Source organism: Scophthalmus maximus, chromosome 11, assembly GCF_022379125.1.
Source record: "Scophthalmus maximus strain ysfricsl-2021 chromosome 11, ASM2237912v1, whole genome shotgun sequence".
Lineage (NCBI taxonomy): Eukaryota > Metazoa > Chordata > Actinopteri > Pleuronectiformes > Scophthalmidae > Scophthalmus > Scophthalmus maximus.
The window spans coordinates 943,986-960,891 of record NC_061525.1 but is presented as its reverse complement, the minus strand read 5'-3'; the positions used below and the strand labels follow the sequence as shown (position 1 = coordinate 960,891).

Sequence of the window (16,906 nt, the reverse complement as noted above, 5' to 3'; positions counted from 1 at the left end):
AGACAATTACCAGCGTTACTGTCAGGTAGCTTTGTGTAGCCCTTCACGTGCTGCTTGACAGGGGCTTCAGAAAGTTTGCTCTGTTGTTCGGGTTTTTGTTTTGTTACAGGAATCTGCGGCTATAAATGTGCCAATTGACACCTTTATATATTTTTCCCTGATTGAATCGGGTGAACGGCTCCTAAACGCTGCGCGGGTAGTTTGTAGCGTGTGTGTTGCTCCTTGTTTCCATCTAGTTCCACCTATTGACATGCTGGGGGATGTCGACGTAAATGAGTCTGAAGAAATCTGTCTGAAGTAGTCCCAGTGAGACGGATGCAACGGATGCGACATACCATTGTTTTAAAAACATTACTAGCCATATTGCAACAGGCTAGCTTAGCTTAGTGTGCCTGGAGCCGGAGTCAGGGGCACTGGAGAGCGATGTTTTGCTCTGGGGAGGGGAGGAGCCGACAGCACGCTGCCTGTGACGTAGTGTAGACTGCCTCTTCCTTGTTGAGGAACATTATATGTCACACATTTGAAGGTGCATTTAGGATTACAACGAATCGTTTGGTTTTGTCACAGTCTGCATTCTCCTCACCTCCGTCATCTCTTCCACCTCACCTCCCTGTACTTTTCCACCGGCCCCTCCTCCTTCTCACCTGCCGGCCACGCCCACCTCATCAGCCCAACTCTCCTCACCTGTTGCACTCAGCTGCCTCTGATCACCAAGCCAGCTGGTTGTAGACTCTCCTCACCGTTCACTCTCTGACAGATTGTTCATTGTACTCTGCGTTCCTGTTTTCGACCCTGCCTGCCTCCGACTACCCCGTCTTGTCGCCTTCACGGATATCACCATGGCCTTCTGTCCCCGACCACGGCTCCTCGACTCCCCGCATGGCCTTGACTCTCCCTCCCGCCTGTCCCTCTCTGGTTCGTCTGCTCTGCTGATCGCCTCCTCTGGTTCCGAACCCCCCGGCTCTCCTGACTAAGTCTCCTGCTTTCTAACGGAAGCTTCACTCTACCCTGAGCTGCTGAGTGAGTACGCCGATTCCTCGCCTGAACTATGGAACTAAAGGTCATTACCAACTATACCTGGATTATCATTACTGCATTTGGGTCCTAAATACACACCCATTACAGGTTTGCAACGTGTGCCAAACCGAAAGCCCCGTACTGAACAGTTCAACACATGTATTGTTACATCCCTAATATATAAAGGGCTGATTTTGAAATATTTTAAGAGTTTAAAAAATGTAACTCAATTGAAGCAGCTGGGTTTTGTTTACTTCCTGTGGCGACTGACCTGTTTGACGACATGACCTGTTTGACTACACAACATGCTGTCTAGTAGTCACAGGCTTTCAGTCATTGTGATGTTCACACTACGTGACTCATTTGTGATGGGGTTCACACCCTACAGATCCTTCACCAGGAGAAATGTCTCCAAAGTACGTTTTGTCCCGAAAACACGCGAGAAGTGACACAGGAAAATATGCGGTACATGCGCAAAACAGGAATTGTTTGTCACTTTCATGATGGACGTCAAAAAGAAAAGTGATCAATATATCGCAAGATTGATTGTTTGAGTGGACGCTCGCTGTCTTGTGCGGACGGAGAGAAATAACTTGAATCATTAATGTGGTTCCGTATTAAATCTGTTCGAGCTTGCGCTCATCATATGTTGCAGTGAACACACACATGACAGGAACAAACCCTGTATGAAGTCTGCGTGGTGATTTTTTTCAGAAACCCGGAAAAGGCAGAAAATATGTATGAAGAGTATTGTTGTGGTTTCCAGGTCGACACACTCACTGCCTATCACAGCTCACACTACACGAGAGGGCTCCCTGACGTGTCCACATATTTACCTGATAGATACACTTATATATTTATGTCTGTATATATAAATTTCAAAATTGTTTAATTAGCTGAGCTGTATGGATATATACATACAGGATATCGTTCAGGCCTCATCTTATTATTAAACATGTGGTTTGAAGTGTGGCTGTTGTGTTCTGGTATTTAGATTTGGCAATTTGAGAGACAAGTATTACAACAAAGTTTGGCATTATTTAAATGTTCATTTAATGTTTTCATCAAGAGCATTTTGAGCAGAACACACTCTCTCTAAAATCACAACTGTCGGCTGCAAAATTCTGAATCTAGTTATTAGCCAACTGCCTGAATGAGTTAATTAGATACATTAGTGTACTTTATATACTGCAATGTCTATTCAAATAACAGTGCATTGTAAAACAGTGAGTCAAACATTAAATATACAAACATGGTTTAACAAAGCCAATTATATGAATCCAAATAGTCCTGTACTTGAGTTGTACTTAGTCACTCACACAAAGTTTGTGAGTTGTTACTCTACAAGGGTCCAAAATGATCATTTCATTCAAGTACTTCATTCACAAAATTAAATACAGGAAACAACTATATCAACACGAGTTAATACAGGTGATCTGGAGGGAGAGTGACCATGTATACCACTGGTAGCTGTGTTCATTCCTGAGAAAATCCAATTCTTTCTCCTGAAGAGCTTGTTAAGAGATGTTCCACAAACAAGACTAATATAAGACAGAACCTATCATAGTTTTAGGGTAAAACAATGGAAGTGATGCTTTCGTACATTTGGCTCATTTGAGCTCAGTGCACTGCCTGTTAACCCTAATATATAGGAAAACAATGTTGACATCAGACAACGTACCATAAACTTAGAACTTAAGGGGACTTAAGTTAATAAAGTAACACATTGATAGTTTGACACACAAGATAGGTGACTGCAAAAACAAGAACACTATAACTGCACACATGACAGATGTCTGGAAAGAGTGATAGAATCACTGCAGACACTTGTACTGTGCTTTAGTAACAAAGCTGCTGTTTGACTGCGAGGTGAAGATTTCACCCGGTAAACATTTTCAATTTGGTCTTGATCAAGATTTGTTGTTGGAGCGTGGGAGTCGCTCTTTAATATCTCTTCCATCTTTAAACACAGCAGCAGCCTTCAGACATTAGCTGCGTTCACAAAGTTCAACCACACCACATATACAATAACACAATAAGGAAAGCTATTTTTTTGCAACGTTTGATTATGGCGTTATGTATATTTCTCCAGTAATATCAGATGATGAACATTCCAAATTAAATAACTAATGTTCAGACATTATCAATCTCTGATTTTTTTTGTTGCTGTTTAGTGTTGCTTGCCAGTTTCTAAATGCTGATATGTTTAGGGAATTTACTATTTCAGTTTTCTATGGCTGCAGTGTATTGACCTCTCCTAGAAACTGTACAATAAGGTCTTCAGATGGAACATTTGTGTTGTTGGAAGAAATATGACTCAACATACTTAGAGAAGAAGCCACAGCTGTAAAAATGAATACAAATAAATGGATATACTGGTAAGGCTGGTTTCTGATACAGTTCAATCTCAGATCCGGTTCGGAGTTGGGAAGGATCAGGAATCTCTTACTGAACTTTTACACTGACTGATTGTTTTAGTTACAATTTAGACATGTTGAAAGCCAAACCCCAACACCATTCACAAGAGGATTGAAAATTGAATCTGAATCCTTTTGAAATTCAATACTGGATTCTGATTTCATTAAAAGCTACTGAACTTTTTACCAAATTACAGGTTTGATGACATTTTTTTTTTAATAAATTCTGAGAAGTAGACAAGTGTTTTATTAATTCTTTACAGGTTTTACAATATATACAACCTGCAAAGAATTAATAAAACACTTGTCTACTTCTCAGATTGTTAACAAGAAGTCCAAAGAAGAAGATTATGTGAATATTATGAAAGTGAACTCAAGTTTTTGACTGTGCTTTGAACACAGCCACTGTGGTAGAAGTCTTGACTCGCCCACCCCATCAGGTCCTACGCTATCAAACAGTCAGAAAACTCTTGGCTATTGGCCGGGCTTTGTAATATTGATGACATTTTGTATCATTGATCTGATGATTCAAAATGTCAAGTGAATGCTTTGCACTTGGTCGTTGCTGGGAAATATATACATATTTATTCATGAATGTTATCTTTTATTTCAGTATAAAAGCTTGAATGGACATTCAAGTGTTTTCAATTAATCACCACATGAAATCAGAAGTGTGGAGGTAAACAAAGCCAAGTTATTGAGGCCAAGAGGTAGACACCAACATGGTAAATACTTTATATACATATTCACACAAAAATAGCAAAAGACAGTTTCTCCTTCAGTACATCTACAACTCTGTTCATAAAAGATCCAGTTAACATGACTGTGTATTCTCTGAATCATTATGCTCTACACATCCTAGTTGCAGACTAAAAATCAATATATACACTTGTATGCAAGTTAAAAAAAATAACTTCACAGCCTTTGAAATGTGCAGGCTAATACAATTTCTATACAGTGGCATTGTTAATATGGTTGGTGTAGGGCTGCTTCTCTATTTTCACATATGTACACTAACATACTTTGAGGTGTGAGAAGAATGCATGCGCATGATAAGTAATAGAAAACAATTCTATAAATATATTAAATTATTTTCTTCAAAGCTCTTTTTCTGGAAACAGTTTCCATGTATAAGGAGGGACATACCAGTTAGAAAAATTACAAAATGAGATTAGACCAAAAGTTAATTTTACATAATTCATGTGCTACTTATTTCTGTTTTATGATGAGATGCTTGAATGCAATCCATGAATAAGAGTTTGTCGTATATGTGGTCATATATTCAAGAAGACAGAACAAAGAACGAACACTCTTCAAAAATTGATATTGCTGGTACATTTTGTTTTCATGTTAATATTTTGTTCATAGCATAATGGCTGTTCTCCTCTGTCCTTCTAGTCCACAGAAGAAAGAGCAAAGCAGACCTGTTAAAGGCTTCAAGTGGAAGACTGGATGTTTCCTGCTGTGAGCTACCACGGTCTTCCTTTCCAGACTCTTTGCTTAGTTTGGCTGAGTAAGTGAGTGACCTCACTGTCCCAGCCATGACATTAGTAGGCAAACGTTCTTCATTCACTACTCCGTTAAACTGGGCATACACTGTGCAACTTCAACCGATTTTTTCCTGACGTTAGAGTCGCATGAATTTCAGCTTCTTTGTGCAGTAAACATTGAGGAGCGATCAGATGAACCTCAGATGTGTTGGGCCTCACCCACACAAAACGGAAGATTTTACCCAGCGCTCCTTTTTTCAAAAGAAAAACGAAAGCAATGGAACTCAGTCTCCCATTGTCCTTCACCTTTTCCCACCTAGGTGTGAAATCTGTGTTCCAGAACCCAGGGGCTCACCAGGCCAATAAGACCCCATCTCCCCTTCACGTATGTCTTTCCTCCCTCTCCCTGCAGGGAGACAACAGTCTCCTTGTGCTTCTTCCCTTTGGGAGAACACTTCCTGACTTCATGCAGGCCTGCCTGAAGCCAATGGCTACAGCTTCCAAAAGGCAGTGATGCGAGAGCCTACCTGAGGACCAACCAAGGCTGAAAAGTCTGGTTTTATATCAGTGGCTATGACAGTGTTGCCAGCTGATTAAGCGAAATTTGCCACCAAGCACAGTTATTGTCGAGTAACCCAGGGGACACACACTTGGCATTCGTACCGTGCCCAAGCAGGATTCATGGCTAAAGTCTAGTTTGTTTGACCAGTGTGAGTGCAACTGTACCGTGCTTCGGCACTGCGGTTAATTGCACATGCACGAGCATTGACGGCGGCCCTCCATCAATTATATGCCACTGTTCCACACGACAAACATTGTGGGTTTTTTGGACTCATTTTGGTGCGGCACGGCCCAGTTTCAAAGTCAATAACGTTACCATGTTTTCTGTGCCGCTCTCTATAATGTGGCTAAAACCAATAGTATAGGAATGTTTAACTTTGTTAATGTATTGTATTGATTTGAGTCAATATAATTAAGCATTATTGTTGTTTGTTCATAGGTTAATTTGCTTTTAGGCACCTCTGTCCTACACCAAGTGGCCTTAACAAATATACACAGCAGCCACGGCCTCAAGATGGCAGATTGCAGTGAGCAGTCAGGTCCTGGCTAGGTGACTATACAGTGAGCACAGACATTGTGAGCTTTGACTTTCTATCTCAGACAAATGTTGTGTGATATGGAATTTAAGAACAATATTTCAAAAGTCACAGTGTAAGCCCAGCTTAAGGCTGATGAACTACTTAGCCATACGCCACTGAGTCGGTGACTGCAGGCCTTGTGAAGTCTGGTGAGATGTGTCATCTTGTTAGGAAGCGAGGTGTAGTACAAGAAAACCTCTTGGTCTGATCCCTTTTTCAGCTCATTTCATGTCATTCATGTAGAACACAGATGAACATTTAGACCTTTACCTTCATGTTCTCAACAACTAAACACTATTTTCTCTGAGCAACCATCAAAAAGATTCCAAATTATTCCCAAAAGACACAAAGGTTGTTGGTGTGGTCACTGGGTACAATGACTGACCTATACACATGTACATATCGAGTCAGGTTTAGTTTCATCATAAATATTATGGGGCCTCATGTATAAATGCGTACACAAGACATTTAATGTACATTAAACATGGAGCTACATTTCTCAATATTCTCCCCAAAAGTGCATTGGAAAATCTTTTCTAAAGTTCATTAAGTGAATTCACGTTTTTGATCATGTGATCATAGGTACCTGCATCTCCAGTGTTAAAATGAGTAACCCCTTGTGACTATTTTCTGTATCTCAGAAACTACAATGAGTTAAATCAAATGTTTGGTGCCATTGAATTTGAAAATGCCTTACATTTTACTAATATGATGCAGATACATCTGGTATTTGTGGTGTCAATTTCTCATAATCATAATGAAAACAGTTGTTTAATTTGCCTCCATTACGTTTTGCCTTGCAAGTGGTGCCTTGTTGCGGGTGTACTGTATGAGTGAATGACTGTGCATCATTTATACATGAGGCTCCTCCTCTTTGGCAAATTAACTGTTTCATGAGTAAACCCATAGCCAAATGTGAAGGGGGACAATTCATTTAATGAAATTGTTTTTAGAAAATATGGGGAGCTTACAGTTATAAAATGCTGTCTCTTAACCCAATTACAATCAATTGTCTAAATGAGAAGTAGCCTACAACTGGGCAGAATTAACCAATACACAGGTGAAGGTGGGAATAAGGAACCCAATATTATTGGAAATTTTGTGATGATACATTTTAAAATATATGGTCTATATTTGATATTTATATATATGTATATTCATATATCTAATATTTGGTCTATATATATAATCAAATGTACTACATTATATATTAATGATTAATAAACATGTTTTTTTAAACATTCAGATTTGGCCTTCAGAGCATTTGTTTTATTAATTTGCATACCAAACCCTCTAATACAACCATGAAGCAGTTTCCAGTGGATTGATTTTCTTTTCTTTCATATGTGGGCATACACACAGCAGACCAGTGACATGCTACACAGATAAGTGAAGATGCTGAGATGCCATCTTGTTCCCAGTTTAGTAGCTTGTCAGTAGGGAAAGATGAAGTCACACAGCAGCAGCTACTCCCACACCAATGGAGATGGAGGCATTTCAGAGGGCTGAGCAACTGTGGAGCTGTTCAACAGGAGGCCAAGTGGATAAACATTATATTAGCCTTTCATGGATCTGCATTTGTTCCCTGATTCAACATGTTTTGGTTAAACAAATGTTGAAAAGATGGCTTTTACAAATATATGCAATTATCCCAACTGAATGGCCTAAATGTTTAAACCATCCCTGAGTCTTGCTGTTATGAGATGTGTAATTTCAGTTGGGACATTTAAACTTAATACATTGATTGGTGTTAGTGTGTGTTAGTTAGTGATGACATACTGCAAGAGAGCAGTAAAAACTAGCAGCAAAAGGAATAAACTTTACACTGTGCAACAGAGATACATTGTCTCCTTCAGATAACACTGATATTAATAAAGTGAGTCTGCAGCTGAGCACAAAGAATCAAAAAGTTAATACAATACAACTTTCTTAAAATCTGAAGCTGGCTGATTAACATGTATGTTATACACAATTTTTAAGGACATTTCATACAAAGAGCGTTCTACCTGATGAAGCTTCTGAAAGCTGCTGACTGAGGATTGATGCAGAGTGGCACCCGACTCCCCTTCTGCTGTTCCAGAATGAATTGATGGATAATCTCTGAGGGGAAAACACACCAGAAGCACAGACATATTAAGAAACTAATTCCTCCTTTGATTTCAAACTAACATCAAAACAGATCTTTTAAATACTTTAGACAACATTTCTCCCATTTGCAGGAGTAAAATCTTTCTTTATGATGGCCATTACCAAAAATAATTTCATGTCAACATGCTTTTTTAATCCAACTGTAGCACTTTGTCAGATAGGCAGGAAGCAGTGTTCATAATCTTGAATTGAGTTGACTAGAGTTGGGCCTAATTGTAATCTGAATTAAAATGATCCGGATTTGGCAATCCTATATTTTGCTATTCAGGATCACGTTATCCAGTTTACTCAAAGCAACATTGGATTGGATCACCCTTACCCACATACAAACTTTTCAAGATTACCAAATCCGGATTACCAGTGGTTTCAATGGACCTGCATATCACACTGAATGCTACTATGGTATGTGAACAACAACAGGTAGAAAAATGAGTCACTAAAAGTGTATTTATATGAATAAACAGAAAACAATACAAACACCCCTTTCCGTTTGGATCTTTTAAACTGCCAGACCCTCATTTGAGCCACAACAAATACATAAAAAAAGATTTAAAAAATAATACATTTGAAACTGTGCTTTTATTAGGTGGATCTGAATTCTGGCTTTAGTTTGCTGTAGTTGGGTGAGTGATTTGTTCCTCTGCCAGATGAATCTGTGTTCCTGCTCATTTTAGAAGTTCAGCATATGGGGCTGACTTGACATGCAATAAGGGATGAAATTGTTAGTAAACTATGTTTTAACTGTGTAATTGTAATTAATATAAAGTGATAAATGAAAGTTAAAATTGAATACATTTTGTTTGATATTTACAGCTATCTAGAGGATCATTTCAGGGGGACAAAGTCCTTTTGTTTTGATCCATAGCACAACAGAGCAAGGTTACAGGCTTAACATGGTCAGCTGTTCCATTTGTGGTTTCCTCACTTTAAAACTCATTTAATTTCACTTGTATGTCTCTTTAAGTATTTATTCCATCTAAATACAACTGTTTTAGCAAAGACAGGTGTTTATCTTTCTCTACAAACACTCTTTGTAGTGGTCCGTAATGACGTCATAGCAGCCTGTGATGGTCATATCAGAGTGACAGGTTGTCTTTGTGCTAACAGGAGCAAATTTATTGATGAAAACACAACTTATTGTGACAAAATATTAAGGGAAGACATAGTTTATGTTTGTCGCTGTTTGACGCAATTTTTTGTGTCGCCTAACTCGCGTGAGCATCTGAGTTCGAGTCTTTTCCTCCAGGGGAGATGTGCTTTTACTTTCTCCGAGGCTGAAGTGTTGTCTGCTCCAACTGGGAATCAATCCGTTTACTTCCTCAACAGCAATAAATAACAGAGAAGCTTCTAATTTGTCTTTAGACGCTGTGGCGTTCATGAACAGACAGACTGTAACCTGCACCGGACATTCACTGCTGCAACCAACTCCGTTTCACCGGACCTCGCCATGCTCACATTGCCTCTGCAGGCTGTAGATAAGGTGGACCGGTCGAATGTCTGCAAAAATTGTTTTTTTCTTGAAGAAATGAATACTCGTTCTGACTTGCATAGCCATGTTTTCTTGGCACATGCACAGTCTCATCCCCCAGGTAGTGAATCAGTTAGAGATGTGTTGCCAAATTAGCATCATGATTTTGCTGCACTAGAGTACACACTCTTTCTTAATCATACATCCAGCTGATCCTTTGTCGTACTGTTGTGTCCAAATGTGATAGTATCACTTTTCCACCATATTTTTTTATGTTGTGGTGAGATTGATCTGTTTCCATAACATTTGGTCAAAACGAGAGTCCATGCTATATTAGCCTCTATATAAGTACACATCACCCCCCCTTTCGATCCAGGGGCGATTCATAACTTGCATTAACCTATTAGCTACCACTCAAAATGCTTTACAGTCACACTAACCTTTTCACACACACATCATTCACATACTGCCAACAGCCGTCAGGGGTAATTTGGAGTTCAGTGTCATGCCCAACGACATATGGACTGGAGGAGCCGGAGATCAACCGCTGACCATTCTGGTTAATGAATGATCAGCTCTATCACCTGAACCATAGCTGGTGCTAAGACTAACTGCAACAGTGCTTTCCAAATTGTGATAATTTAGGGAATGTTTACTTAAACCAATTCAATTGTGTAATTCCAAATATCACACACATACATATAGAACACTATAATGTATATATATGTAATATAGAGACATGGAGGTGTAGGTGCTGTTGATATACGTGTCACATTTACTTTTAAAACAGAACTGTTGACTGATGGTCAAAACATCTGTCCAATATTTGTTCATGCTACATTATTGAAAAATAAAAAAAGAATTGCTTCATTATTCTATTATTCACTTTCTATTTCTACATATGCCTTTATTTGTGGCTTCTGTAAAACTGCACATGTAGACAATTTTCAAAAAACCTTGCAGTTCCAAATATGGTGCCCTCTTCTTATCATATCTTACTGCAAACACAAAAAACACTCTGTCCCTAAATGTGAGCTCAACAAGAACAGTACATATGGCACCTTTATCAACATTAAGGTGGAGTTCTCCAGCCATATAGCACCAGACAGACTCAATAGATGAAAATATGGGTATTATGAAATAAGATCCATGAGTACTGTATGTCACATCCAACACTCCAACATTGTTGCTCCTGAAATGTTTTCATTTTCCTCTCCAAATCAGCTATGCCACAAACATCATTATCCACTTTCTGTAACTGCTAGTATCTGCCAGCACAGCTACTCTTTCCTTTCTGTATGCAGCACATTCTGTTTTCTCTTCATTTCACACAACACTGACAATGAATGATATTGTGTTTAGTAGAACATTCTACAGGCATTTTGATGCGAATCAAACTGACTCCCACTTTATTTATGACTCTTTTTGAAATCCTGTTGTCAATGTTCAAATGTCTTTTAATACAGATAAACTTACCTTTGACCTGTCTCACAGAGCTCAGGTTCTTCTCAAAGCCATCATCAAACTTGAGACTAGTGACAGGCTCAAAGTCACTGGTGTAAACGCGACCAGAGGATCTGGTGTAGCAGCATTTGCACATGCATGTGTGATATCGCAGTCGACCCTCGTCCAGGTAAGGGTGTGCCAGGGCATCCTTTGCTGAAATCCTCTTTGACTGGAGACACACACACAAGTAAGACAAGTTGGACTCAGAATACATGTCAAAATAAATGAAAGAAGGGTTTGTAAAAAATTAATAAGGTATTATCGCTGGGCTGTCCCATTGACTTCATTTAAAATGCAAACATTCCAATACAACCAGAGTGAAATAAGCATGAACCATTGAAGATGAGGTACGGACTGTTCCAGTCCCACTTTTTGAATAGATAGCTGCTAATAAAAGATTTAGAAGTATTGCTGATCTTGAGTTGTGTAAGGAAACGATTATTTGTTTGTTTGTGTGTGTGTGTGTGTGTGTGTGTGTGTGTGTATGCATGCATGCAAGTGTCTTACTGCTTATATTAAGCCCTGGTTTCACACAATTAATTTCATTCTTCATACAAGGTGATGTAAAAGTTGCGGTTATGGTGGGTTCACACCGGACGGGCTTTGCTCGCACGTGTTTGGTCACTGAAACATTTGTGCTTATTTGCTTCATTCGCACAATTAACGGAAATATTTGCCCATTCTTCCTTTCACTTTCTCTCACAAACCACACACACACGTACACATACCCACATAATCATTAGCTGTTGAATGAACAAAGGCAGACAGGAATGTCGATGGGAAAGCCACACACAGCTCCTTCTTCACCTGGTCACAACACAGATAGCAGCTCAGTCGGACTGCACACACACAGTGACAGCAGTGATGCTACATTCCTGATACAGTGACAGGCCGTCTGACGACAGTAACGGAGGGAGGATCCCAACACTAATTGGCTATCGTGTCAACATGTCACACTAATAATTTTTCTCGAGTTCAAATATTTCGATTGAAGCAACAGAAGCTATAGCTGAGAATTTCTACCAAATCAATGACGCAAAGTCATTGCTACTCACTTCTTTGCATTGACTTTGTATGTTATCTAATCACGTGAATAACGGTGGTACAACAGATGAAAGTGTGTCCAGGTCACCCATGGACTGAAGAAAACATGTGCATTAATTAACATTATTGATCATATTAGGTTTGAAAAATCAAACTGTAGCCAAGTTTCATTTGGCAAGTTGTTAACGAGTTAATTTAACAAGTTGTAGCTGTTGATGAATTATTCTTAATCATTTGGATACTATCGGGCGGCTGTAGCTCAGGAGGTAGAGTACAACATCCTCTAACATGAAGGTTGGCAGTTCGATCCCAGCTTCCGCCAGTCCGCATGGGCAAGACACTTAACCCTGAATTGCCTCTGACAGCTCTTCCAACAGTGTATGAATGAGACTGAAAAAGCGCTGTACATAGCAGCACTGTGTGAATGGGTGGATGTGACTTTGATTGGTAAATGACACGACAAAAGCGATATATATATAGTCTATTTACTATATTTAATGTTCAATCTCTAAAAGCTACAAAGATCATCCATACTATCTGTCGTCAAAAGGTACATATTTGTCCCATTATGTGTAGATTGAGAAGGAAAACCTGATACTGGGGCAAGATATGTCATGGAGCAGTGTGTGTGTGTGTGTGTGTGTGGGGGAGAGAAGCAGAGTTGGCTGCACTAGTGAATGTGCGATGCCGGTTGCGCTCTGTCTTAATATAATAATCGCCGTAGCGCCTCAAGATAAAAGAGAAGTGTCGGTGTGTCGTTTGTCACGTTTTTGAGGTAGGTAAGGGGGTTGTTCTTGGAAATCGAAAATGAACCGAGAGGTCCCGGCCGGGCAAAGAGGAATATGGTTTATCAAACAAAGGACTCAGACTGATTAATCTTCAGATGTCGCAGGATGTCGAAATGTGCCTTTACCAGCAGGGTTCAAATCACAGAAATTAGATTTAGAGTAGATTTATCTCCACCTTTTAGTGTCATGGTCAGTAAAATTCTGTTCATAAATCAATTCCAATTGTAAATCTTTTGAACTGAATAAGTATACCCTTGGGTTTTTTCATTTAATTTGCTGCTCTCGCACATCGGTTAGTTTAAGTATATCTTAATGACTCACTTTTATTCATTAGAAACATGCAAAATTATATGGAGGATAATGACTGACCTGATCAAACACCAGCATCCTGCAGAGGAGGTGGACGGCTTCATGGGTTGCTTGGCTGGACAGTGTGTAAAGAACAGGAAGGGATGGCTGCAGACAAAACAAACAACACTTCAACCACGTACAGAGCTCCACATGCACATTAATGATCCGGTGCTGATAGGTTATGGGAATACTTTGGTTCAGGACTAGATGATACAATCAAGCGGTTTTCAAGTTACAAGCGTGATGGGAATTGAATGGTTGGTCATCAGGTGGGCACCCTCCTTCACTGGTGTTTTGATGATGGCCCCACAACACCTTCATAGGGCTCATTGGCGACACCTGGTGTCCCATCTGACTTGCCTACGAAGTCCCTGCAACCAACTTCAACTGGGTGAACCATAGCATCCAGCAATGTTGTTCAGCAGTGGCTGCCAGCTCCGCATACTTGAGGCTCTTGCATTCATAGGCATGGTAAGCTCTATGAAGTAAACTGTGTGGAATGAAGGAGACCAAAGCACTAGGTCTGGTCTGAGGTTGGTAATGGCAATCCCAGGTTGGAAGCAGAGCCTCTGTTCCAGGTCTGCCACTAGCCTCCAGTCCCGGACCCCACCCAGCTGCCCAGTCTCTGGTCTTACCGTGCAGACCTCAGTTTGCTACACACCTTCACGGACAAACTCCCTTATTGATGCAGATTGGGATGATGGAGGAGGCAGGGTATTGATGGATGTTCCTCTGGTCTCCTGAGTAGCTGCTAGGCAGCTTGTCTTTCAGCCGGCAATGATGTGCTTCAGGTTTGCTGTAGCTGGACAGAGGGGGCCAGTAGGATCTTACCATTGACTGAGGTTCCTGTGTGTTGGCAGGATGTCATAAGTGGCTTTTATAAAGAAGTGGTTTGAAATTCTTCAATGTCCCACAGATCCTTTCAGGACAACTTCCTCAACTCCCTCCCATCTCATCCACTGACCTTGCTGTACCTCACATGGCCTCGTGGATATATCTGTATTCTCGTCCTGTTAGATCTTAGTGCTGCATTTGACACCATTGACCACAATATTCTATTACAGAGACTAGAGCATATTATTGGGATTTAAAGAACAGCACTAAACTTGTTTAAGTCTTACTTTCTTAGTTTGTTAATGTTAACAACAACTCTTCCATTCATACAAAAGTTAGTCATGGAGGTTCTGTGCTGGGCCGATACTTTTCACCCTATATATTCTCCTCTTATGCAATATCAGAAAGCACCACCTAATTTTTCATTGTTATGCAGATGTTACCTAGCTGTATTTATCTTTAAAGCCAGATGGTACTAATCAGGTAGATAAACTTCAGGATTGTCTTAAAGACATAAAGGCCTGGATGACGTGTCATTTTTTATTTCCAAATTCAGACAAAACTGAGGTAATTTTACTCGGCCCTAAACACCTCAGAGAAACATTATCTGATCATATAGTTACCATGGATGGCATAACTCTGGCCTCCAGCTCCACTGTGAGGAACCTTGGAGTTACCTTTGACCGGGACATGTCCTTTGGCTCACAAATAAAAGAAGTCTCTAGGACAGCCTTCTTTCACCTATGCAATATCAAGAACATTAGAAACATCCTATCTCAAAAGGATGCTGAAAAACTAGTCCATGCATTTGTTACTTCTAGACTGGACTACTGTAATTCATTACTGTTAGGATGCCCCAATAAGTCTGTGAAAAGCCTCCAGTTAATCCAAAATGCTGCAGCATGAGTTTTTACAGGAACTAGAAAATATTGTGTTTCTCCAGTGTTAGCACTCTGCATTGGCTTATAATTCAGAATACAGTAGATTCTGCAAACATACAAAACCCTTAATGATCTGGCACCATCATATATTGAAGTGCTCATTGTAATTTATAATCCCAGTAGATCAATTCACTCTCCGAATAAAGGACTACTTGTGGTTCCCAGAGTCTCTAAGACTAGAATGGGAGGCAGGGCCTTCAGCCACCAGGCTCCTCTCCTCTGGAACCAGCTCCCATGTTGGGTTTAGGAGGCCGACACCCTCTCCACATTTGAGTTTAGGCTTAAAACTTTCCTCTTCGATAAAGCTTATAGGGCCGGGACTGGTGAGCCCTGAACAATCCCTTAGTTATTCTGCTCTAGGCCTAGACTGCAGGGGAATGCATGCACTTATCATTTCTCTCTCTCTCTCTCTCTGACTCCAGAGCTGCAGGGTCCAGATCTGACACATACGACTCAATTATTATTATTATGATTATTATTACTACGCTTTTATTTATTATCAGCATTATAAATATAATGACTACTGTTATTAATGGTTGCTGTAGTTATTGCTGCTGTTATTATAAAATCATTACAACTATATCACTAAATGTTTTCATTATGACAAACAGTGACAGTGCTTTAATACAACAGTTATGTCTCTCTCCTTACCCCTAACCGCTTGAGAAAATTGGGTCTTATTGTTTGCTCATTGTGGGAAATGTTTGGGGTTTTCTGTAATATTAGTATTATATGTAGTGCCTTGAGATTATGTATGTTGTGATTTGGAGATTTAGTAATTGAATTGAAAGCTAATATAGATGTGATGAATGGTTTATAAAATATTGATAATCAGTTTTGCAAATTGCAAATGATGGGGGGGCTGAGTTTTAATTTTTGTCATACAAAGGTACAGTATGGCTGCAAGACAAAGAAAGACCGGTTACCTGTTTGTGAGGACCTCTGAGAATGTGTGCACGGGCACCTTCACACGCCGTCCTCATTGCCTCCATAGAGGGAGTCCCCAACAGGTCCGTGATCAAATCCAGCTACAAGCCACAACAGTGCCGAAAACACAAGAACACACACACACACACGCATTTTTAACATAGTAAAACATTTGCTCTTTCTTTACAGTATATTTATGAACTGCCTGCAATTTAGATATTCGTCACAAGCACCATGTAACTTTACCAATATTTTATACCTTCATTTGTCCCATTAATATATACTATTAATTTATTTGGCTGTAAATTCCAAAATAAAAGCAAATGATTTACAATAATGTTAAAGTAGTGGCAGAAACAAATAAAGGTAATTAATTGTTAAAGGCTGGGTAAAAACTGAAGAAACTGGATGTCAATTACACAGCATCTAGGTGTTAGCGTTATCTGTCCTTACATCTGATCTCAGAACAGTGCTCTGTCCTCTAGAGGATCTGAGTCTAACATTGACCATCCTGGATAACCTGGTCGATGAAGCTGGTTATCAACTGTCTCAGTTAACCTTGGGTTTTCCAATCTGGCTACGAGTGCGTTCATCTGGAAGAGGCACAGTCGCTAATTAGAAGCAACATCATCAGAACCATGAATAAAGAATTAATATGATATGAGAAGAAATGCTGATACCTGAAAGTACAGTTAGTTTTTACAACATCCAAAATTGACATTGCACAAAGTGGAATGTAAACAGGGCTGTGGCTCAAGAGATAGAAGTCGTCCACAAACCAGAAGGTCGGTGGTTCCATCCCAGCTTCCCCCAGTCAGCATGCCAAGGTGTTCTTG

At 39.8% G+C, this 16,906-nt stretch overlaps 1 protein-coding gene across 1 annotated transcript in view; it reads right to left on the bottom strand.

Annotated features, from left to right (window-relative positions):
- Positions 1-2,046: 2,046 nt before the first annotated feature.
- nlk2 (nemo-like kinase, type 2) overlaps positions 2,047-16,906 on the bottom strand; it is a 51,996-nt gene continuing 37,136 nt past the window's right edge. The window contains exons 7-11 of the mRNA XM_035622824.2: positions 16,070-16,171; positions 13,387-13,473; positions 11,156-11,354; positions 8,070-8,163; positions 2,047-7,584 (exon numbers count right to left, since the gene is read on the bottom strand). Coding sequence (XP_035478717.1) covers positions 7,530-7,584; positions 8,070-8,163; positions 11,156-11,354; positions 13,387-13,473; positions 16,070-16,171 — 537 coding nt within the window. The 3' untranslated portion in view covers positions 2,047-7,529. The remainder of the gene's footprint in view (positions 7,585-8,069; positions 8,164-11,155; positions 11,355-13,386; positions 13,474-16,069; positions 16,172-16,906) is intronic.